At 39.8% G+C, this 25,366-nt stretch overlaps 1 protein-coding gene across 1 annotated transcript in view; it reads left to right on the forward strand.

Annotated features, from left to right (window-relative positions):
* snd1 (staphylococcal nuclease and tudor domain containing 1) overlaps positions 1–25,366 on the forward strand; it is a 148,679-nt gene that overhangs the window by 38,322 nt on the left and 84,991 nt on the right. The window contains exons 15-16 of the mRNA XM_026364381.1: positions 2,937–3,078; positions 11,470–11,579. Coding sequence (XP_026220166.1) covers positions 2,937–3,078; positions 11,470–11,579 — 252 coding nt within the window. The remainder of the gene's footprint in view (positions 1–2,936; positions 3,079–11,469; positions 11,580–25,366) is intronic.

Below are 25,366 nucleotides of genomic sequence, written 5' to 3' on the forward strand. Positions count from 1 at the left end.
GTTGGCTTATTTTTAACATTGCATTATTCTGCCACCACCCAAGAGGGAGGTTGAGGTCAGCCAGTCAGGTGGTGGGTAATTCAACCTTTAAAACCTGTTTTATATCAAACGTGCAGATGCCATACAAAACATTCTCATTTTATTTTTATGTAATATTTTAAAAATATTAATTTATTTTAATTAAGGAAATTCCAACTAACTGCTATCTATCTTCACTTACATGCCTCTGTTGGTTTGGGGGAGGACATGTACAGTACAATCTTTTTCCAATAACCTAATTCCAGCTGCAAGTGCCTAAATAATTACATGATCACTCAGTCATACAAACAAGTCCTAGGTCATAGAAATCAGAAATGACTTCAGCTGCATGTATTGACAGTTGCACAACTGCTGATTATTCTCTATAACTCCATCAAACTAGAAAATGTTTTGCAGCAGTTTTAACATTCTTTTATTCGCAATAATTAAAAGATAAAGAGTACCTTTATGTATTTTCTAGTCATTTCTTACACATTATGATAAGCCACTAGATGGTCTACTATGAATGAATCCAAACTGAACTTGAGATACATTAGCACCTCATTTCCTGTTTCACTTGAGCTCTCTTGTAGTACTTGTACTTGTAAGCCCTAGAGAGACATTTGGTTAAATTAATCAGTGCTCTTTTTGTGCAAGAGTCCTTTTCTTTTTTTTTTTTTTTAAATCTCAGAGTAGCCCACTAGATTTGGCCATTATGTACAATCTCTGTAAGTTGCTTTTTAAAGTGTCATCACCTCACATTTTAACAGAGGCTTCCTGCCAAGTTATTAAAGCTCTTTTACACCAACAGAACTTTAGAGTCTGGCTAATAAGTCTGATGTTGCTTTGCGTAACTGCTCTCCGATGTTATGCTGTTGCACGGTGTCATCATTGTAATCTCCCCATGTCTTATTGTGTCAGCAGGACAGATAAATTACTGGCGCCTGTAAAAATAATTATGACCGGGAATTGTTGTGCTGACTGAGCGGCCCTGTGCTATTTCATCAGGGGCTTTAGTACATTTGATACCTTTAAACTGCCACCCAGCTTAACTGGCTAAATTGACCACATTCTGCGTGCAGCAGTGACATGGGAATAGTTACAGGAGCAGGTGCTCAATAATTAATTTACTTTAATAACACATAGAAAAAACAATATATGCCACACCCCACATCCACCTGGAGACTCCACACATCTCACTCATTAAAAACTGTCCCAGTAACCCAGCAAAGATGCTTGTGTTCTTTATATTTGAACACTATTGTGCTGTCGTGTGTTTGTGTGTGACCTGCACATCAGCGCTGTGGAGGCCCTTTAAGGTCTCCATTATTAGTGCTGCACTGTCAATGGTTCAGATCAGTGCTATTATATGCAGCTGCAGCTCCTCCCCTCTATTAACATTTCTGTGTGTTTCCAAAAGGCCACACACAGGATTTTCAGCTCAGTCCAGGATCGTTGCCAGTCAGTGCCGGCAGGCGTGTGGACACGCATGCACCAGTTGTTTGGCTAGGCTAATGTAATGAGCATTCTAATAATAGGACCAAAATAGCAACATTACATCCTCCCCCTCCCTCTTTTCTTTTTCTTTTTACCACTAGAACGCGCCCACACACAGCTGTACACGTGCATAGGCACATCCCAAAACACACTTGAGTGTACACATAACTCATATACATCAGCATCTTTTAGCTTGCTTGTATTGATTTACTAAAAGGGATTATTTGCATTGAGTGGGTTGCAGTCACAAATAAAGCAGAGATAGGTTTGTAACGTATAGTGTAGGAGATGAACAGAGGTGGTGGGAGGAGAGTGGATAAAGCACTTGACTCACTTATACCTCTAAAGGTTGCATAATTAGGTTCTCTCCCCTCTCATGTCTCTTCCTTTTTTTTTTCTGAACCAAGTTGGACTACACGGCCCACATACTGCAGGTGCTGTAAATGTGTTTGTGTAAAGGAGAGTGTTTGGTTTTGTTGTCTCCCACTCAAGGGGCTATTTTGGACTTAAGTGGGTGGAGTTCAGGTGGCGCATCTCATGGCTAAAGCGTATAGACTTTACTCACAAGGTCATGTGTTCGAGTCCCACCGGTGACGTGTTGCGTGATGTCTCCAGTGTTTTCTGTTACTGCTCTATGTATAAAACATGTTCTCGCACCACTCTGAATTTACACATGTACAGTAGCAAATGGAGAACACGTTTGTTAGTTCTGACTTTCCTGGTTTGAATGCCGTCCTTCCCTTCGAGCCTTTGCTCCTACTCCCATGTCCACACTGCCACACACACACACACACACACTACACACTACACTGCTGCATGACTCACTGATCTGTTGTGCCTACATGCTCATGCCTGGAGTAGGCACATATTAAATTTATTTTTTTATCATTTATGAATCTTCCCCTGCCACTGCAGTACCACCCCTGCTTGAATACACATGATTTAGCTCTGCTTGTAATTTTGGCCCGGGCACACCAATAAGCTCATGAGTCACCCTTGCAGACGGAGATGGAGGCAGGAAGGGAGACAATTATTTTTGATTGCATGCAGTTCCAGACGTGTCGCTTAGAAGCAGAGCAGACTTCATTAGGCCAGACTAGAATTTAAAGATGTCTTGAAAAATCCCACAGATTTTGTCGTCAGCAAATCTGTTTAGTCTGCCTTGTCTATTTTGGTTACTTCTTGTTTGGCTGAGATTTCTGTGGATACTGTATCCAGGATCTTTTTTTTTTATTTTCTTCTCCCAACTTTTTGTGAAAAGCAGTTACATTTTTATTTTATTTTACAAACATCAGAAACACTGTATATGTTGACAAAAATCATCAGTACACTACACTGAACATTACATTAACAGTACGTGACATTCGATCATACACTATTTGGAGGGTTGTTAATGCCATCTTTTTGTCTTTATTCATTAGGAGACACAGAAAGCGAAGCAGTTCCTGCCCTTCCTGCAGAGGGCTGGCCGGTCAGAAGCAGTGGTAGAATACGTCTTCAGTGGCTCTCGCCTCAAGCTGTACATGCCCAAAGAAACCTGCCTCATCACATTCCTCCTTGCCGGTGGGTAGAGCTCTTTAACTTTTCTGATTAGAATGGCTTGTGTGAATGTGTTGCTGATGGTACAAAAGGTGAGCGGCACATTATGTCTCCTTCCATCTCAGATCAGACTTTAAGCCCATGCCCAACTTCTCAGCAGGCAACTCTACACCACTGTTGTTGTGAAGCTTTGACCTCTTGTCCTGCCCTTTACCTAAATAAACGGACCAGTGTGTCTAGGTAAAGGGAGCCTTAATCTGTAGTGGTTTGGCTGGTTCTTAATACTTTATTGACATTATTTTTTATAGTAACTGAATCGCAAACCTATTTTGTTCCAGCTCTTCTCTATCCCTCTCTTGTATATGAGAAGGTCATATTGTGAAAACTTGATGGTTTTTACAGAATGTAAAGTTTCACTTGTGGCATTCAGAAAGTCAGATTTATCCTTCTGCCAAGGTTTGTTTGTCCTCGTCTTCTATCTCATGGGCATTATAAGAGCACAGAGGACTACCAATGACTAGGAAAGAAATGGAGCTAACAGTACTTAGTTGAAAGAAATTAATGGAAAACCATTTTGGCAATTAATAAAACAATTGTCAGCTGTATCCCTTGAGAGATGTATATAATTTATTTTTCTAGTTGTTTCAGTATGTGAACTGTATGGATTTTAGGGCGTCAGATGCAGATTGGATAGAATACAGGCTGTGTGATAGCAGGTCCCTGCATTTATTTCAGCTTCTTGACCGTTTTGACAGTTTGTGTTAGTAATGAAAACACTGACACTCTATCTTTGGCAGCAAACAATGATTTGCAACATCCTCTCAGATCACAGAAATGGTGAGAATGCTTGTCTGTTCAACAATAGATCATACTCTTTGTTATTGTTGCAATAAAAATCTGTTTCAGTCTCCATTTTAGTCAGACATTTGGCCGACATAGTGTTCCTCTCCTCTTTTAGTAGAACAAACACCATATATTTCTGACAAACACTCAGATTCAGTTTAATTATGCGTGACTGCATCATCAGTGTAATAATTAATTCTGTAATTTGCTTCTGATCGTCATTGCTGTTCACTGATGGTTTTTGTAATTACATATTCTGTCCAGTGCCTTCTACAAGTTGTGTTGACATGACCCCTGCCAGAAACCAATTTGCGTATAGGACCATTGTAACCTTTTTAGGACTGTTTTACGTTTGTCAATTTTCCTGTTCTGAGAGTGCACGGTGAAAACACTTGATGTTCAAGAACATGTCAAGTATGTGTGAGACAGTGTTGACATGGTCTAAATTTGGCAGGAATTCATTCAATCAAAGGTTATTGGCAAATTGAGAAAAGAACATTAGAGCTAATGTCTGTGCAGATTCAATTTATTCTGTCCTCCCAAATAAAAGCTTCATCTGGAAATGAGACAAGTGTGGTCTTAAATATAGACATTAGGCTGGATTAGCAGTGATTGATACAAATGACCCCTTTTCCTATTTTGTGTATTTTCACCTTATACAATTAGAATACTCTGTTACCTGAATAGGTCTCTTGTGTATGCCTCCCTATAGGTGTGTTTTACCTCATTCTCAAACTTCTTTTTATTCAATTTGCTCTATTCAGAGATGGGATAGTGGAGACTAAATGTTATGTCTGTTCTTGACTTCAGTTCTGTTCATGTATGTATTTGGATTTGTGCAGCCTCCTATTGTCTCTCTACCTCTAATCTCCCAGGCACTGTCCCCTTCTACTTTCTCTTTTCTGTCAAAGTTATCTTTCAGTGTTTTATTCATCATCCATATCTATCTATAAGTTGAGCTTGAAATAACACATACATGATAAACTAGCTGTCCCAAGCTTCACATTAACCTGTGTATGAAACAGCAGAAGCAGTTTGAAGCTTTCGCATAAAGACATGGCATATTGGCACTAGATAATGAATTAAGAGCAGACCTTACTTGTGTTTAATAGGTCTATTATCTGAAGTGTCTATTCAATTGAAAATGGTTTGGGAAAGCGTCCTTTGACACTTATTAAATCCACATCTGTAAGGTATTGTGTGTATAGTATATACACAAGGATTAAAAATAACTGCTAAAAGCCTTTATAGTACATTATGTTTCATACCCTTATTCACAAGGCTTTATGAGTAAGCTCTTAATGCTTTTACAAGGTAAGATATCACCATTACTTATAATTTTTCCATTCATGGGTAAAGGGGAACAGGTTAAAGTTCCTTCGAAATCAGAATTTTTAGTAAATATTGACTACGTTCAGACAAATGCAGAATTTATTCAAATGATTCTGCTGTCCTGCATTAGTCATCCATTTCATTAGAAGTGCTTTCATTGTACTGTAGTCATCATCAGATTTTTATTCTGCAACATTGTCGTGGGAGGCTATTGAGGAACACACTGTTTACAGTGGTGTTGCCAGTGAAATTGTCCCAGGGCAGTAAGTGATGTAACACTGCAAGTCAAAATTATAATACCAAAACACAGTGTGGGCTCCTTGAAACTGAACTCCCAGCCTGCTCAGCCAGCAGTGATTTTCTTTTTCCAATGTTTTGGACAATTTATTTATCCTGATTTAACACTGAACCCCTTTAACTTGAAGGATTTGTTTCTCACCTCAACATCTCAGTCCTACTCACACATAGTGTCCTTATTTTCCCAGAGTGTTCCTTGATAGATCAAGACAGTGCTGCTTAAAGAAAAATAGGTTGAGGAAACAAAGGATGGCAAGTGAAGCCCGTGCTTCAAAGAGGGCCGGAGGTGTGCTTCAGGAGTTGAAGAGAAGTTCTCTTTCTCCTCCCACTTCACCTTTCCTTTCTTCTCCTTTCACTTGCTGTTTCGTGCAGTGTCACTTCCGTATGCAAGTTTGATAAGGGGTAAAGGAGTCATCCTGTTTCTGAGAGAAAAAGGAGTGGTAGCACACAGGAAAGGGATTTGGGATGGGGAATGAAGGATGATGAAAGGAGGAGGAGGTGAAGTAAGAGGTGTGGAGGCAGAAAGAGAAGGACAGAGGAGGGATAAAAAAAGAAGGGGGATGTGGTATAGGAGAGACAAAAAAAGTACAATTGATGTATAGTACGTGGGTATTAAAGCCTGCTGAAGCTAAGGGAGACCAAGCAGTGAAAAGGCTGTAAAAGTTTACTAGCTTCAATGGCTTTCATAGAGTTTCAGATGGAGGCCACGGCAGGTGAAGTGTACTTCGAAAGTTACTCAGAAAGGTATGTTGAGCAGCAGTCTGTCAAAAAGATGAAATGCCCATCATTCTGGCACAAAGATTTACAGTGTCAGCAAGAGGCATTGCCCATCACAGTCTGTGGCTTAGTACCATTTATGTGATTTTTCGATATGAGTGTGTGCATGGTTAGATGTGTACACTCCTGTGTGTGATTGCAGGAGATGATGGTTTTAGACATCCTCTAAAATATGTTTGTGCAAAAAAAAAAAAAAAAGTTAAACATGGCAGCAAGTCTGTCAAAAAAAAAAAAAAAAGGGCTAGAAATGAAATGTTGGTGTGATCTGCTTTGACCTCTGCATGCTGGTGTCCTTGTGTGTGACTGCAGCACTGCATCTCATTGAGATTCACACATTTACTGAGAACCTAGAGACATGATGTTTGGAGGCCTTGGGACCCACTTTAAGACCTGCCACATTATGAAGTTGCTGGTGAGGAAGAAACGACTTAGGCTAATAACACTTAATTGGTGTTAAAGTGTAAGATGTAATCTTGAATTTAAACATACAATGAGCTGCATCAGCCAGACGAATCAGACAAACACAGTCAGTTAACAGAGAATCATAATGACATGATGGTGAGACAGTCACCATGTCACAAATTTGACAAAGGTTTTCCATAAGAGTGTGCTCTTTTGTGTTCCTCATATTCATTGCCTGCTCTGCCCCCATCACCACTGACCAACCTCTGTCTTTCACTGATTGAAATTCCTGCTTGGAACTGGCTTGTGATGGTTGTGATGGGGGGGGGGGGGGGGGGGCGGCGATAAAAGCTAAAATAAAACACAAATGCAAACACTTAAACCTCCCAAGCTTTCAGGTCTTTGTTTGTTTGCCTGTTGCATTGCTAATTATATCCTGTCAAAAATCATGAATTAATAACCTAATAACATTAAACAGAGACACTAATGGCATTCATACTGAGCTGAATGCCTACTGCGATGATCCATTTATACCTGCAGACACGCCAAAGGCGAGAGTGCTCGCCTTTAGCGTGTCTGCAGGTCTTCTGTCAAGATAGGAGTGAAAAGTCATAGGCTAATCAGTATGCACACTATTGGTGTAGGAATCTACTACATGATGTATATCTATATAAATTGCAGTGACGACACTGATGTACAGCAGCTACACATCGCCACGTTTGTCCCTCCAGACCCGATTCTAAACAGAGACCTATTTCTACAGGAAGAAGCTGATTATGTCAGCTTGTTTGGTAGAGAAAGAGTGGTTGACTGAATCTTATTCTTGCACTATGTTTGGTCAACTAAAAACACATTAGATTACAAAATATGAAAAATATATTAGAACAGAAATGGCTCACCAGTTGGCTCACTGTGTGGGAGTGTATTGATCCTTATAAATCACAGAAATGTGTAACACTGCTTTGGTGGTGATAAGGAGAGTGATTGTGTGAGGAAGCGGCACTGATGGAGAAGACAATTTGTGAGTAGTCTGTTGAGACGGAGGAACAGACTGTTTTCTGGACGCATGCCAAGGAACAAAAGCATGGCTGTCTATGACTGAGCAAGAAAGGTGTGTTTGAGCTATGGGGGCAGGCAGTATTTCATCAGGCACACGGATCACCACAACTCAGATTAAAACATTACATCTTCTCTACAGGGCCTCCCCGCCTGTCTCACACTCTAAGTTCTTCAAGAACCATGATGGTGCGTGTAAAACACAAATTGTTTGTGTTTTTATTTAATTTGGCAGCCATTGGTAACTGTTTTTCCTTCTGTCTTAAACTACTAACATATTTTTTTTATAGTTAGAAATATAAATTATCCATGTCTTGATGATGAGTGATGATTGATGTGGTACATGGTGGATTGACATGCAGGCGTGTGCCTCAGGCTCGTACGAGGGACTGCACGTGATGCTGTACAACAGTGTCCTGTTTGTGTGTTTTGCGTATGTGTGTAATGTGATGTCAGGATTAGTCAGTGTACGTCTTGTTTGTCTCCGAGATCAGATAAGATGGATATCCCGTAGTTTGACCCAGATGCTTATCTCTGTGTCAGGTGTGAGTTATGTATCATGGTGCAGGATAAAATTGGCTGTGCTAAGTGACTCCCTGCCTTGGTTTAAATGCTGCAGGGAGAAGGTGTGCATGTGTGAGTTGCAGGATATTGAGTGTGATTAGAAAGATGTAGGCCTGTTGGGGAGTGCATTCCAGTGTGCATTTGACTGCATAGATGGACTTATGTTTATGATGTATGTTTTGGACCTCTTATTTAGAACGACTACATTAGTATTTAACCTATTATAAACCCATTTTGGATTATAGTTGTATTACTTTTCCTTTGTATTTAGTGTTTTGTTGGTTTTTGTCTGCTTAAAAAGCTTTGTTTGAGTTTGGAATTGTTCCTCCTGTGAGCCTGTAAAATCCTTTTGAGACATTTTACTGTATGTCCTATACAATTAAACTCCGTGGTGTATTACATCCTTGAGTAGTCTTTTCTTTGGATTAGCCAGAGAAAAGCGTAGTTCCAGCCCTTATCATGGCTCCAGCCAACCCAAGCAGAAACTTAAATATCGCCCACACTGCAATTACTTTATACACCAGTTTTTTCTAACTGCGTGCATGCACCTCATTCTGTCTTTCCTCTCATCTTTTTCTTTTGCTTTATTCTGTATGCCTTATCCCTCCTCCTCTCTTTATTCTGGCACTGTTGTAGTCAGTGTCCCACGTGGAAGCCCTGTCCTGGTCCACTTCTATAAATACTTTCAGATGATCTTGGCCATCAGTGTGTCTCCTCCTCCTTTTTTGCTCTCTGGGAAGCTTTAAGTTTTAGTATAATCCTCGAATGTTTGAATATTGATGAATAGAATACTTATAGGAATTTTCTATCATGCTCTGATGCAGGTGACAGAGCAGACTGACATTTACTATAACATTTGCTGCATGTGTTTGTGGATCATTTAAGCAGTCATTTATCTAAACCAGTTAAGGTTTTGTGCAACTCTTGTTGCATGGTTTGGTGCTCAGTGGTGTAATCTGAAGAACTTTTTCTTATAGATAGATGACTCAACAGTGTATTCATAGCTCTTGGGTGCTGACTGTCCTGTAGCCTCAATTTGCCTTTCCTGGGTCATTTTCCTTTCCTTGCTAGTGTGCTACACTGATGTCTCTTGTTCTCATAAATAAGACAGACATGGCCGTGTAGGGAACAGTAAGTCCTAACAAAAAGAAGTGAACGAGTAGTGAATGTCTCCCTGTAGTTATAAAACCATGCACGGAAATGTGTGCTTGCTTGTCAGTCTGTCAGTCAAAGGAAGTTTCCTTCAGTACATACAGTAACCTAAGAAATCATCACGTTATACGAAAATATTTAAGCCTTTAAATGTTTTTTTATGTTGTCAATGTAAAATACAGTTATATTTTTGATATAGGCCTTGAACAAAAACACAAACAAAGTTTTCACTTGGAAAAACACTATTAAAACAAGTGTAGAGAAGACCTCAAGAGATTTTCTCTGCTAGTGTTTACAGCGGACACACGTGGTACACTGTGTCCCAGATTTTCACTGTAAATCACTGTTGCACTGCTAAATACTAATGAAAAGTGTATATTCTTCTTTCAGTAAAAACATTAAGGCTCTGAGCACAATATGGAATGCCATCCTCTGATCCAAGAAACACATCTTCCAATAATTTATTTTGGTGCACACGTTCCAATCCATTTATAGTTTTCTTTACAGCAGCATTTCTCTGTGTGAAACACTTTTTACGTAGGTACTTCATCAGGCTATGATAGCGAAGGGAAAGAAAGTTGAGGAGAAATTGGTGGAGAATTCAAAAACTTGAGACTCAGAACCAGGACTGTCTGAGGTGGCTTTGTTAAACAGTGAGTCACTAGGAGATTCCAACACATCTTGTTCTTCCTCTCAGTCTTGAATTTGTAAGTCCATTCTCAGGCAGTATGTGCATATACGTCTGTTATTCCAGTGAATCTCATTAAATTGGAGTCAGAGAGAGAAGAGAGACGTCAGCATAGTGAGCTTGCTTTATTAGTGCAATACTGGAGGGTTTAACCCTCAACTGAAACGACGACATTACCGGGCATAAATCACTACAGCACCAACTTTAAGTGTACATTCTTCTTTTCATGTTACTTGTTCAAGTTTCATATTGCAGTTTTGAGACTTTTTGTGACCTTCATACTGATCAGTCATGGAACCATCCTTTTCTTGTAATACTTGTGCCAAGTCAGAAACATTTAGGCGTCTGTTATTCAATGCAGGGTTGCATGAATAACTAATTGCGCGTGGCGTCATTTTTTGAGGACATCCACTGTGCCTTCTGCTAGTGCTCGTATGGCTCTTCCTGTACCTCCCACTGCTGCAACTGTATTTTGGCTTATGTTCAGTAGCCTACAGATGCTCCTGTACCCTCTCCTATCTTTATGAAGTCTCACAATCTGGCTTTTTACTTGTTCAGGCAATGCATTCTCATGTGGAGCCATGTTGCGTTAGACACAATCAGGACAAAACAGAGAAGGCGGCGGCTTCTGTGCAGTTTGCATTAATTGAAAATCACTGTCATTGTGGTTGTGCTTTGGTTCTTGTATTTTTAATGTAGTCTATTAAACCTCTTTTTTTAAATACAAAAGATCAAATAGCCTACACTTCTACATAATTCTATAATTTTGAATCCTGTAACTTTTTTACTGATAGTGCAAATGTGTACTGATTTTTTGTTTGTTTTAAATAGGATGAACACACACACAGTCTCTCTGCACATTTCTACCCACTCCTTGTTCCTTCTCCAACCTCTCTTCTATTCATTCCTATCCAAATGCTATAAAACGAGCTCTGAAAACGCACCGAGGGCATGTATTCACCTGAAATGGGCTACACACAAGTGCTTTACACACTCAGGAATGACCCCGTCTCCATTTAGTACAGATGTTAGTGTAGTTGGCTGATCTGTATTGTCACTGATGACGCAGATTTTTGACCTTGACCTGTAAAGAGGGATGAAAAGGATGCTTGGTGTGGTGCAAGTTGTCATGAGCTCTAGAGGTGTGGAAAACTGTGGCCATTCATTCACTTGCTAAATATGTTAATTCCTGCACTATTTGTAACACATCCAGACGCGTCGCCTGCTCTTTTAAAATGCATAGTGCCTCTTGATTACCTGCTGTCCTGTCTTTTAACTCGTGCAATTGTCTTGTCTTTGGCCAGGTATTGAATGTCCACGCAGTTCCAGGAATCTGCCTGGGGGCATTCAGGTGGCCGAACCCTTCAGTGACGAGGCCATGCTGTTCACCAAAGAGCTGGTGCTGCAAAGAGAGGTAAGCTATACAGCCGGACATTCTGGTCCTGGTTCATATTCTCTTAATGTTCTAATTCCCATTCCCATGTTGGTAACTTTTCAGTGCGTCTTTAGCACCTACTTTGCTGCAATTCACATTCACACTTTCACACTTTTCTAAGTTTAGTTTGCTTTGAACAAAAGATCATTTGGGTTCAGTGAGAAGAATGTCTATTATACTTTTTACTGATATTCACAGCAGTAACTAGCAGTAAGTGTATTTCCATGTATTCTGGCTTTGTTTTTGTGAGATTTCCCACTGCGCAGATCCAAGACCACCTTATTTATACAGCATATTTTAAGTTATTTATTTAAGAATTTGTCTATTTAATGATAATAATAGCACTTAAATAAGGAAACTGTAATGTCATTGATTATATCCAATTACGATCTTCACTATGGCTTTTCCAGGAAATTGTATGTAGAGACAAGTATATTAAAAACTAGATGAGTTTAGTTTTTTCTGTATGTTGATTGTAGAATATATGTAAAACAGTGTCTGCATTTAAAACTTTTTCCACATATCTTCTCCGAAAGCAAAATTCACACTGTCTGATGACAAGTAGGTTTCTTATCTTCCATGAAACCAAATGTCATGCTGCCATATTCTCAAGACAGTTGGCACAGAGATAAGGCCTCTGACTTTAATAGGCTGATTAAATAGTTTACTCCCAGATGAACATTATTACAGCATTTAAGGAAGTTTATTTGTACATTAAGTGCTGTGAAATATCAACACAAATCCAGATACATTGACTCCAATCAAGTAGACTAACCACAAAACGCACACTTGCCCACCTACACATGCACACACATTTGTCTGTGCTTGCTCCCAGTTTATGGAAAGCTCACCTGATAGTGGATCAGTGCTCCTGGGCTTTAGAAAACTCCATCCACTATGTGCCTGTTCATTCACATGCTAATAGGTTTTTATAAGAAGCAGTGAACGGACCAAAGCCATGATGGAACTAGCTATAATCCTGCCACCACTTATCCCGGCCACACACTCCCTCTCTCGTCCTCTCTTTACCCCGCCTCTCCACCAATTCCTATCTCCGTTTTAAAGAGCTTTTTTTGCGTAGGGTGGCTGACTCTACTGTCCTCTGGTGTTTAATTGTCATGGAAATGTAGCCTCGGTCAGCATTGGAGGTGGACAAATGTGATGTGTGTGTGTGTATCTGTGTGTGCAAAGCAAGCTGGTAATATAAGCTGTAGCAAGTAAGCCTTAACTAAAATAACTGATGCAAGCACACAGTGGAATTTGATTGACAGAGATGCAGACCTTCCCCCCATGAGTCAGTGCTGAGGTGCTGTAGCAGGAACAGTTTGAAATGAGATTTTATTTATAGAGATGCATACAGTTCATATATATATACACAAATGCATAATTAATCAGACTTTTATTCTTTGACACAGTATCCTTAGTCATTCCCTATTAAACTAAGCATTCATCAGGCACATAACGTCCATCCATACACACTCTGATGCACATACTCTCTCACACATTTTCTCCCTTGCTAGTCATTAGTGGTGTCAGCAAGTTTTTCACAGGTAGGTGGGAGTTAGCAGGCAGGACCAAGCCGCATAACGAGTCCTGAGCCCAGTGCGGGGGCCGGTTGGCTGCCTGCACTGACCTGCTGTTATGGGCTAGTATGAACACAAACACACACACACACTCTTGAGGGGACATATTCAAGCGGATAACAACACAGTTAAGCATTCACACATAAGAGGTGTCACTTTTTCCAAAAAACAAAACAAAAAACAAAACCCAAAAAACAAAATCATTGTCCAAAAAGAAAGTATAGTTGAAAATCCCTTTGTAGAGAATCAGTTTTCACATCAGTCTTTTGCTTTACTGGTTTAGTTAAAATATTCGCTTAAACCAAAAACCAATAAAAAACAAAACAAAAACATATCTAGCTATCTAGGGCAATAGTTAATACGTTTGAAAACAGAATAGAGTTGCATGAGAGAAAGTTAGAGCGAAGAGGTGAGAGCAAATGCAGGAACTCTAACAAGGGATGAGTTACTCACTGCAGAATTAAAGTCATGATGGATGACGACAAGGAAGAATTGTGCCCTTGATCTATCCTTCTCCATCTTTCCTATTCCTGTAGAAGATATTGAGTGTAATCTAAACAGGCTATTAAGGTGTGTCACATTCTAACGTGAATATGGATCATTTGATTTCATTAGCATAAGATTCTGCTGTTGATTCAGCTCTGAATAGCATCTGATTGCGGCAGCTCTTTACACATGTTCCAGAGATGGGCTCACGTGAATGACATTTTATTTGGGTTTTGGTGGTGTGTTTATTTGCATTTATAAAATATTTTTTCTCACGTACTCTCCTCGACAGCCATTTTGAGTTTTCTAGGGGGTTTGTTGATCTGATGACACATTGATTCAAAGTCACCGTTCCATATTTCACTACTCTGTAATTAGCTGATCTCGTTTCTTGTCTCCTTTGAAAAAGAGTTTGGGTGTGGGTATGAATACCTATTTTTTTTTTCTTTTCTTGCTTTTGTCTTGCTGTTTAGTGTTTCACTAACATCCTTTTCTCATTCTGCTTTCACCTTTTGCACTCGTTTGTCCCTCACTCTCGCCTCTCTCCTCCTCTTCGTCTGGTTTTAATTCTTGCACCGACATTTAATCTTAGTTCCCTCCCTCCTCACCTGCCATTTCTTTCCATCTTCTCCTTTCTATATTTCTCTCTCTTAACTGCCATACAGCCACGTCTTAATTTCTCCAGATGCAGACACGCATAATTAATGTGGCATCCAGTGTAGGGGGAGAGGCTGTGGTTTCTGTCTTTGCTTTTTATAACCCCACCACCACCCTGCCACTCATTCTTTCTCTCCTTCGATTTTTTTGCTGCTTTTTAAAGATGTCTTCACTTTCAGACTCTCTGTGTTCAAAAATCATTTTTGTCTTTCATTTCTGTCTTCCCTCACCCTCTTTTCTTTCTTTACTTCCTCCTCTCTCTCATTCTGTCTGTCTTCTTCTTTTTCACTTCCTGCTCTCTGTAGTGTTAATCTCTGACAGACACTGCTCCCGTTCCCAGCGTGGAACCGAAACAGCAGCTCAAAATTCTGAGGAAAAAAGAAAACACATTGGTAAACACCACTCCCCAGACATTTCCCTTTTCTTATTTGATGTCTTCCATTTAATTTCTCTCACCTCCCACCTTCCATTGACAAAAACATCCATTCACTATCTCAGACACTGAGCCTCTGTTGATTGTCTTTGTGCTTTTGGGTGGCAACTTCAAAAGCTCAGCCTAAGCAGAAATGAGAGAATTTTACTGCATTGACGTGTTTATCTTGGATGAGTCAGCTAGGCATTGGACATAATTAATGGTGTAGTGTTAGCAAAATAAAAGACACAAGTCAGTGACAATATTTAAACTATTACCAGCACCTCGTCAAAATACAGTATTTAATAAGAATCATTGCTAACTGAGGTGGCTGCAATGTGAAAACTTTTATTGATGGAAAGATCAGCTTCTGTTGTGAATGATTTGTTCAAGGTTTCACATTTTCAAGCACCAAATGAATCTAGTTACCTTGGATTATATAATCAGCTCCTTTGTCTATTTGCACTAATCAAGAAGCTTAATTAGAACCACTGTGTTATATATTTCTAGTTGTGTAACTGGTCACCAGGTGAGAGAGAGGAAGCAAGAACAAGAAAAGAGGGTGAAGCAGAGATGAAGTGTGCAGGGACGAGAGTGGGCTAAGTGGACAGTAATATGCAGTGTACTGTTCCACCTACGTATACTGTCAGTCCTATTGACCTCATTCAGTCTGGGTGGTCTCTCATCTACTGTACTGGCCTGACTGCCTACTCGCTAACAGTTTCTCTCTCACGCATAGAAATGCCCATAGCTTACTTTCTCACTCATAGTGAAAAAAGGAAAAAAAAAGACATGACTATATGCTATACAAATCTATTCTCATTCAAATCTAAAAACATTTTTTTCCAGCGTCAACCACTTTCTGAAAATATATTTTAGAACCACTTTTTCCACCTAATATTTCCTCTATAGTTGAAAAATATTATCTTGTCATATTTGCAGAAATTGGGCAGAAACATTTTAACATAGTTAAACATGTATAGGGACTTACCTCTGAGTCTGTGCAGTGTCAGTTTTTGGTTTCATGTGGCGTGCATGTTGCTCCTCTGCGCATGGTGTCCCAGCTGTGCTTCAAACGACTCCCCTGCCCCACACCTACCCCACCTTGTTACATTAACACTGTGCACCAGGCTGCCATGGCTGCGCTCAGACCTGCAGGAGGTCATGTTGTGGAGCACTGATGAGTCACTGTGCCAGCATGGCATCACAGATGCCCTGCTAGTGACTGCCTCTACTGATCTTAGAGCTCCCTGGTTTAATAACTGTTCTTGGTGAGCATTTCAATTAAATCCTAATAAATCCAGCACCTTTGTAATATCAAGAGGGTTTTGCTTTCTGTTCTGTGTGAATGTGTGTGCTAATCCCATATTGTACCACTACCACAAGTATAAATAGACACATTGCGACAACTAGATAATTAAAGAGTTATCCAGCCGTCTGTCTGTTCTTCTATCTTTCTCTTTGCACGTCTGCGGTCAGTGCAACACAGATCAATTAATTTAGCAGTCTTCACACACTCATACAACCACGCAGAATGCATCCTTCATGCATTTGAGCCTCTTTTTATACGTCTTATTTAGCCTCCCAGGGCCACAGGACTGCATTGGATTTCTCCACAGCTTCCATGCTCCCACATTGATTTTCGATCACGCTTGAATTATTTTGGCATGAGGCCGATTACACAAGTACTGCATCTCACACTCTTTGACCAGGCCTTTTCCTCTCTCTTCCCCTCTCCCTCAACCTCTCACAAACTTGATTTGCATTCGGCTGTTCACGTTGGCCTGTTTGGCCAACATGTTTTTGTTTTTTTCCCCATTTATTTTTCTTAACTTTGTGATACACAGATGCTGTGTGTATGTGAGAGTGAGTGAGAGAGAGAGAGAGAGAGAGAATGAGTACACACAGTGAATAATGCATGGTGTGGTTTCCTGGTCAGTGAGACAGACGGGCGGTGGGGACGGTGAACTACCCCCTGGGTACTTTTTTCCCCACCATAGACTGTAGTTAAACAAACCACAAATGCAGTAGGCAGCCCCATATCCACATTACTGCTGCTTTATAGCCATAGACCGTATCTGTCTTCATCCATTTGTAACTCTGGGACAAGATGAGCAGCATGAGCAGTTAGCAATATATCCATACAGAAATATTTATTGCTTTTAGCCAGTATAGGATAGTTATTTTCTTCTGCATTCCTCTCTTGTAATTAACATGGATGAATTGAATGTGTATGTATTCAATTTATGTTGAATACTGACCATGAATTCAAATACTCACAATAACCTCTATTGCCTGTGACTAATTGATGTCAAAGGAACTGTTCATCTTTAGGTTTTGCAGCAGTTTGCAAATAAAGTACTGCTCAGCCAGTTTATATGTATCAGTGTCACAGTTGAGGCGACTTTGTTCTTTGAAAATTGTGAATTATAGCCTGAAGGTGGACAGAGTGACCCACATAAATGCATTCACACCACTGCAATGACGGAGAGATGGATCGGCCTAGATGGAGAGTTGAGAGGAAGGGAGAAACCTGCTCACCGCTTTATCACCCCACTTTGTTTACGAGGGCGACCTTGTGCTTAACATCTGTGTGTGTGTGTGTGTGTGTGTGAGAGTGAGAGAGTGATGGAATTGCAACTCCACCATCCACCCTGATAAGCATACCCTACAAACAGTGAAGACACAGGCACACACTGTGCTTGGGGACCAGCTGAATCCTCTTAGCCTTTTCCTCTACATGAAGGGCACTGCAGTACCCTTCCACATCAGTGAGAGCAATAGAGTAATGCTCCCGTACACTTGCACTGTACTGTCTCACAGTATGTAACTCACTGAATTCATCTAATCTTTAATTCTCCCTTGTTCTTTGAACTTACCTTTGTTTTGAACTCCAAATTTACTTTCACATTGGTCTACATTTTAGTTGCTTTTTACCCAGATATTAAGATTAAACCTCACTTCTAGAGAGCAAAATGGACACAGGGCCATCAGTGGGTGTGCTCACATTCCTAGGCAATCACATTTCTTAAATTATTATTATTGAGCCTGAGGCCAGAATGAATGAGAGACCGAATGTGTTTTGTAAGTGACTGAAGCAGCAGGAAAGGGAGAAAGGGATTCTGTTGTGTCAGCCTCGTCTTTGTTTGCCTTTCCTCTGTTCCTCTCACTTAAAAGGAAAATGGCCAAACTACATATTGAATTTTGGTCTGTCTCAGAATACTGGAGGCAGCCAGCCAGATAGCCAGTAGCTGTGTCAATAGCCACGTCATTACCTGTCTTATTATTTGGCTGCTCTTGCCTTTTGTTCTGTTGGCTTTAATTTTTCTTTTTCTCTGCTAGTGTATTGTTCTAATGAAGAACAGTTCAGTTTCTATTTCTCACTTTATTCCATCTTTAGTCGACACAGACCAGCTAAATATGACAAATGGAGCCAGAGGGCTTACGGGGAAAAAAAGGAAAGATAAACAATTAATGCTAAATTCACAGGTGGGAGTTACTGTGAAATATTGACCACATTATTGAAAGAGGCCAGTCTGCGGGAATAGCTCAATAGTTGCCTGACAGGTAGATCAGTGTTGGTCTTGTTTGTTTGTTTTTTTTGTTTATCACTAACAAGGATGTTACATAAATGCCCCTCTTAGTTCCCACACTTAAGAGGCTGTTGAAGATTTAGCTCACTAATTTCTACAAATTAGAAATTAGATGGCAATGTGGCAACAAATTATGCTTTGATTCAGAAAGCAGCTACAGAAAGTTTCAACTTCAGTTTTGATCTTAAAAAATAACAGATGAAAAGTTGATTCTAGAAGATATTTGAATGGTTAAATTATATCTTTCTATCAGCAGGTCAGAAAATGTTTTTTATCATTCGAGTCTTATCCTCCTCCGGTCAGCTGATTTTCCTCATTAGGCTCCTTTTATTCTTACTGCTTATTTCTTCATTTGCTACTATTGTCGTCTTGCCCACCCCTTCTTCTCACTTGACTGGCATTTCATGTCCTTCACTAAATTTAATGTTAGGATTCACACACACTCTTGTTCTCCTTTTTTTGTAGTGGTTGTCTTTTATTACCCTGATTTTAACTCTCATTTTGATTTTGTGTGCATATTATTTTTAGCTATCTTGTTTCCATCTGCCCCTTATGAGTCTAACCCACAAGGAAAACCCTCACACACACAAATCCCCTCTGCTGCACCATCTTATGAGTTGCTGGCAACTAGATGTATATTTAAACTTGAATACTTTTTGACACTGCAATAAAAATGCTGTGCAGTTGGCATCAGAGTTAAGTCTGAATGGGTAAGAGATATAGATATATAGATATACATAGATAGATATAGATTTATTAGTTTATATAGTATATATTAATGCTAGAATTTTAATATCTACTCTTGCAATGTGACCTAGATATTTCATAGTACTAGAAACATTACAGTCTGTCCTTCACCATGTGTTAGTAGACTCACTGATGAGCCCCTCTGAGAAAATGGCTTCAGGCCTTTATACTTTATTGATGATTAGATTGATCCTATTCTGTTGATAACTGTGTCACAACAGTATATTGACATGACTCCACTATGCATACATCAAATAGATCCATTGGTTTGCACTGACCACAATAGTAGCTCTACTTGTAGCATCTTATAACCTCAGCTCTATATGTTGAATTTTTCCGGGGGAATTAGATTCTTAGTAATCACCAGCATCCATGCAAAAGGGTGTCTGTGTGTACGGACAAGCGCAGAGCAGATACCAGCCTTTCAGTCGTGCTAATGGTTCCCTTGACAACACAGCAGTTGCTACACATCAATGTTGTCTTAGCTGTAGGGTTGCAACACACGCACACACACTATAGGGCATGCACTACACACACCACACACGCTTCACATACACACCAAAGTCAGCTGTCACGATAAAAAGAGCCAGCCAGACTCTGCACCTTTCCTCTGACACCCCGTCTCAACTCTCTTTCTATGAAGATAGCAGAATTTACATATGGTTGACGCAGACCAGTACCCACACACCGTCTTCACCTGTTCGTTTCCCCTCTCATATTCCGTATGTGTCTCCATTTTTCATGTCAGTTCGTTGTCACTTGCTCGCTTATTGAACTGTCAACATCTGGCCCCTGCTGTGTAGAGGGCACACTTACCTAGACCTCCCATTTCCTCTTGTCTTGTCCATTTCTTCTTCCTGTCATCTTTACATCTGCTTTCACAAGACTCTCATATGTATATGCGTTTGTGTATATATACCTGGTGTGTGACAGAATATACCCTCCTAGATCTGAATAAATAAGCACCATATAAAGGCAGAGAAGAGAAGAGATTTGAAGCGGTAATCCCTCTCCAGCTTACCCTAGCATAACGTCCTCACGCCTGTACCCTTATCCCCACTCAGCATCTCCTTCCATCTACCTCGTCTTTCATTCTGTGTCTTTATATCCCTTACCAACATGAGGGAGGCTATCTCAGCGGCTGTGTCAGCGATCAGCATCTCTTTCCCCTGCTCTCCCTCTCCTTCTTTTTCTGTGTTTTCCCAGAGGAGAGTCTGGGGCATAAAGGGAAGAACAAGCCTGGCAAAAGCTTTTCAAAAACCAACGGGAATTGGGCTCTCAGCTTTTAATTCATAGAGATAAAGCTAATGGCAGAAGTGGGCGACAGGCAGGAAGCTGTGTATACGTGTATGGCTTCAATTGAGGCCAGCTATAGAAATGTAGTTTCTTTAAACCCCTTTGCTGGCTGAATCTCCCTCTGAATGTGCTGGGGTGTATGCAGGGGAAGTTCCAAGAAAGGCTGGCCGGGGCACTGCAGTTTCTTAAAATGCTTTCATTGCCAGCTGAATCTCTCTTAAAGTGAGAGTGTTTGCTTCTATAAAAGTTTGTGCAGTCAGGCTGATCTGCAAGGTGATCAGTTCTTATGAGAACTACAGTAGTTTCCTTTATCACAGATGCTTTTCTATCTGTAGTCGGTTCATAAGGTAATACCTTTAATGTAATTGCTAGTGGGTAAAAAAGCCACCATGACAAAGTCTTACGTTTCACAGGTTAGCGTCTGTTCTGCTAGGTTTTTGCTCTGTGTGTTTTCACACAGATGTTTTTTTATTCATTACTTTTTCTAAAGAGCTGAAGTGTCTCCTTCCCACTCATAGCTAAATGGATATTTGTTGCTGTACAATAAACCATCTCTCACATTTCTTGTTGGCATTCAACAGCTACAGGTATTTAAAAAGTCTGTCTTCTATTGCAAAAACTCATAGAAGCTGTAGTTGTCAAGGGATGTAGTGCTGTTGTTTGCGCCATGGCTTCTACTTTTTCTATAGCTGACATTTAGTACAATAGTGCGACACACCCACTGATAGACATGCATGCTTCCCTATAAATTAAAAATTGCTGGTCCATACTATTTGTCTGCCACCTCATTGTACTTGTTACTTTCTTTGGGCTGTGAATTGACACTCAAACACACATGTACAACCACACATGCAACTACACATGCATACACAGTCTCTCACTCACTCTCTCACGCGCACACACACACAGAGTTATCTCTTGGAACAATACTAATAGATGCATGTACTGCTGTGAGCAAACAGTTTGTGCCTCTGCTGCCAACAGGGTGGGAGGGGGAACACTTGCCAAGTGTCTTCTACCCAGAGCCTCCTATTTGTCCTGTCCTGTCCTCTCCTCTCCCCTCCCCTCCATATATTCTCATCTTGTGATGTTTTGCCTCTACTGCTGTACTCCCCTCTGTTTACTCATTTCTATAAGCTAAGCCATCTCTTCCACCCTGATTTTCATATCATTAAACTGCCATTAGAGGAGTAACTCTATACGTCTTCTGCTTCTCATACTGTATAATCATTGCATGATATCACCTGATTGTATCATACCTTTTCCATCTTGTGCCGCAGGTCCCTGTTGTTTACACTCTGAGTACATCCTTAACTAGCTCTAAACTTGGTTTCATGGACAAACACAAGTCTACATGCACATATATGTATTTATATTTGTGCCCGGTCATGTTTAATTAGTGGAGTGTGGGACAAGCGAGTGGTGAGGGGAAAAGAGCGGTATAACTAGCTGTCTAATTATTGGCTCCCCCATTGGGCAGGTACTCTAAAATCAGCCAGGCTGACGAGGTCGCGCTCAGCTTGGGGCCACACATCGCTTCTGATTCACCTCTTGTTAAAAAAAAAAAAGTTACTCACTCTGAAAGGCTTTATATATGCCTGAAAATAATTATTATTCAATGAACCTGCAGTTTTAAAAAGTCTGATTTAGAGTAAAGCTAGATTTGTCGTGGCTCTAAAAGGTTGATTTATTTTGTTCTTTTTAGAAAATGTAATATATGCAGTTCTTGTTGCAGAGTACCAGGTCCTTCCTAATTACATGGATTTGTCAGGCTATCCAGATTATTCTGATTCCCCGGGCTTACTTTTTACTTTCTCCCAGTGCAGCTCTAACCAGATCATACCAACCTCTTGTGTTGTCACATCTGACATTAATAAGCAACTAGTAGATTTAAGTATTTTATGCTTTGATCAGTTTTTATGCAAAGGTGGCACAATTAGACTGGCACAACCTTACTATGCAAACAATGCTTTTTATACACATGCAATAGTTTAATTTAGTTTGCAATTAAACAGAAAATTTTCCAAATACTCCCAGCAAATTAATAAAAACTCAACTGGGGTAAAAAAAAACGTCAGTGCAGTGAGGCATAACTTGTCCACTGCAAACAGAGATTTGCTATCGATTTGTTTTGCATCTTTAGATCTGTGCTGACCCAACTGCACACACACATTTAAACACACACAGCAGTTTGCTGCAGAGGCTGAATAATTTTGCCATCACATGAAAACTGTGTTCCAACCCGTGGATGCTTTACACAGCTTGTCAGTGCTTTCATCTTGATGTTGCTTTCATGTGCTATTCTGTGCTTAGCGTGCATGTTTTCTCAGCAGGTCTTTGACATTAGCCCACTGCTTGTCATCTTAAAGTCTCTGTCAATGTAAATGCAAGATAGTACAAAAGGACAGAACAAATGCTGATCTAAGACAAGAGCTCCTTATCTATTGCAATCAGCTTTACAATTCTCCTTTTCTTTTCCATCTTCATTGTTTTTTGTTTCTTATCTCTGCCCTTTGTCTCTATCTTTTTCACTTTGCTCTCCTTGCCAACTTCTTTCCATCTTCTCCATCTAGCACTGCTGTCCTCTGACATAGTAAATCAGGGTGTCATAGTTAATGTGTCATACCTCAGTCCATTTTCTTACTCTTGTCTGTTTTTCTCCTTATTTTAATGTCTTGTGGTCGTTTTATACACTCGCTCCTGACCCTCAAAAATCCCCAAATGCTCTCTAACCCCAAACCTACCCTGCTTCTTTTAAGGACCAACTGTGTCCTGCCTTGCAAGGCACTTTTTCCTTGTGCTCTTTTTTCTTCTAGTCTGTACGTGCAGCATGAAATCAAATGTCTTATCAGTACCCTGTGTATGGGCTTGTCTAGTCTTTAATGTAATCTGCAGTTACATGGGAAAATGCAGTACTGCTATGGAAACTACAAAATTGGTCTGGAGAATAACCTCAAACCCAGATATAGCAGGGAAGTCTTGACATGAGAACCATAAATTTTATCTGAATAGAACAAATTACTTGAAGCACAGCCAAATTTGAAAAGGTAATGCATTCTTTTAATTTGTTAACTGTTTTTTTTTCTTTTTTCCTAACTCAATATTATTTTCCTATTTACAATAGTGCATAGTAAACCTGGCTACAGCTGCAATAACCTCTTCAGGCTTCCATATAAGAGGCAGAAAAATACTAGATGACGGCAACACACACTGATATTTTCAGAAGAACATATACAGTGTTTTTCAGTAGTCAGCATAGTTGAAAATATTACATTTAATGTGTGTGTCTGTGTTCATGAGTGAGTAAAGAGCTAGACCTCAGCACAGTATCTCCCTAATGCTGTGGCTGTTCACACTGTAAATCTCAACAAAAGCAGTTAAATTATTGGTAATTGGTTTCCCTTTCTTGATCTGTGTATGTGCATGGTTTTATATGTTTTTGTTTCTGTGTACACACAAAAATCTCAACACACCTCTTCCTTACATGTCTCAGTCCCACCTTTTACTGCTCTCAGTGGACATAATTTACTACTCAAACACACGCACACACATCTCGGCCTCAACTATTGGACGTGATCATAAAAGTAAGGTTTCATCGCAGGCTAAAAACAACACAGGGATATTTTTCACCTAGCAAAAGGGCAATAAACTCTGTCACACAGAGTAACACACTTAAGTGGTCCTCCACATGGCAGAAATAGCTCATACAACCCACCTGCCATTCAACGTTAGTTTTAGCAGCTGAATGTGTGAATTTGACCACAGTAAATGTCCAATGAAATCTGTTGGCATACACCATTCAACACTATAGCCTTGATGACACTGTCATCACAGTATACTGTGATGGAAAAAATCTCTTCTGCCTCTGGTGACCTTGGTAACAACAAATCCTACTACCATCTGGTCACTGAATGGGGCTGTTTGCATCAGTTTTCACACGGTCAAAGGCAAACATTGACTTGCCTTTACTGATTTTTCTAGTCCACCAGCAACTTCATCTCGTCAATCTAACCTTTTTGCAATGTTGATGTTTCAAAGTGAAAGAACACATATAGTACACCATATGTAGAATATATTCTACATAATATGACATTTAATCATTAGTGAATAGTCTGATCAGAAGTAAAGTTACCCTGATGAAGCAAAACATTAACGACAGGATGAGTAAGTTTTTCCTCTGTTGTAAATCAACTCAATTTCTCTTTTGGCATAATATGCAGGAACTTGTTCTCTGCATAGATGGTGTGCAGTCTTCACCTTTAACTCTGCACCCCACCCCACCCCAAGTCCCTCTGCTTGACATTAGGACCAAACTGCTCTGTGGCCCTGACTCATGTTGACTCATCAGGCAGCATGCTTCCAGGCCTGCTTAGAATAGCCTCCTCACTGCTCCACTAGCACACTGGCTAGTTATCATATAAAAATCATAGCACTTGCACTGTGTAACACACATACCTTAGATAAACTAGGGAGGTGGATTTAAGGAAGTTTGTGTAATTGATAGTGACTACAGTCATATAATAAAATAATAATAATACAAATGCATGAAAATAAAGCAATTGAGATGAGATGTTAAACTCATACAATAATGCTACTGTCATAGTCCACAGAGATGGACTATGCAATGTTCTTTATATTGTCTGATCAGTCACTGCAACACCATTTCCCACAAATAAACTCCATTTGTGCCCATCTGTTTTTCAATACAAGGGTTTGTAAATGGAGAATTGTGGCTTTTTTGTTTTTGAGGAATGCCACTGAACCTGTAGTCTTCATAGGTTTTTTGATAACCTTGTTTGTATTGTTAGGAGTCCATGCAGAAATTTTAATTATATATAAAATACAATACATCTTATCTTAAAATGTAAGTATTTTAGTGATGTTGCACAGGACTTTATTTAGGGTGGTTGTATTATATATGTATTAATTATAGTGATAACGATATAGTCTCAATGAAAATGATTATTTGCAAATTAATCATTACAAATCCAG

This window comes from Anabas testudineus, chromosome 23 (assembly GCF_900324465.2).
Source record: "Anabas testudineus chromosome 23, fAnaTes1.2, whole genome shotgun sequence".
Classification (NCBI taxonomy): Eukaryota; Metazoa; Chordata; class Actinopteri; order Anabantiformes; family Anabantidae; genus Anabas; species Anabas testudineus.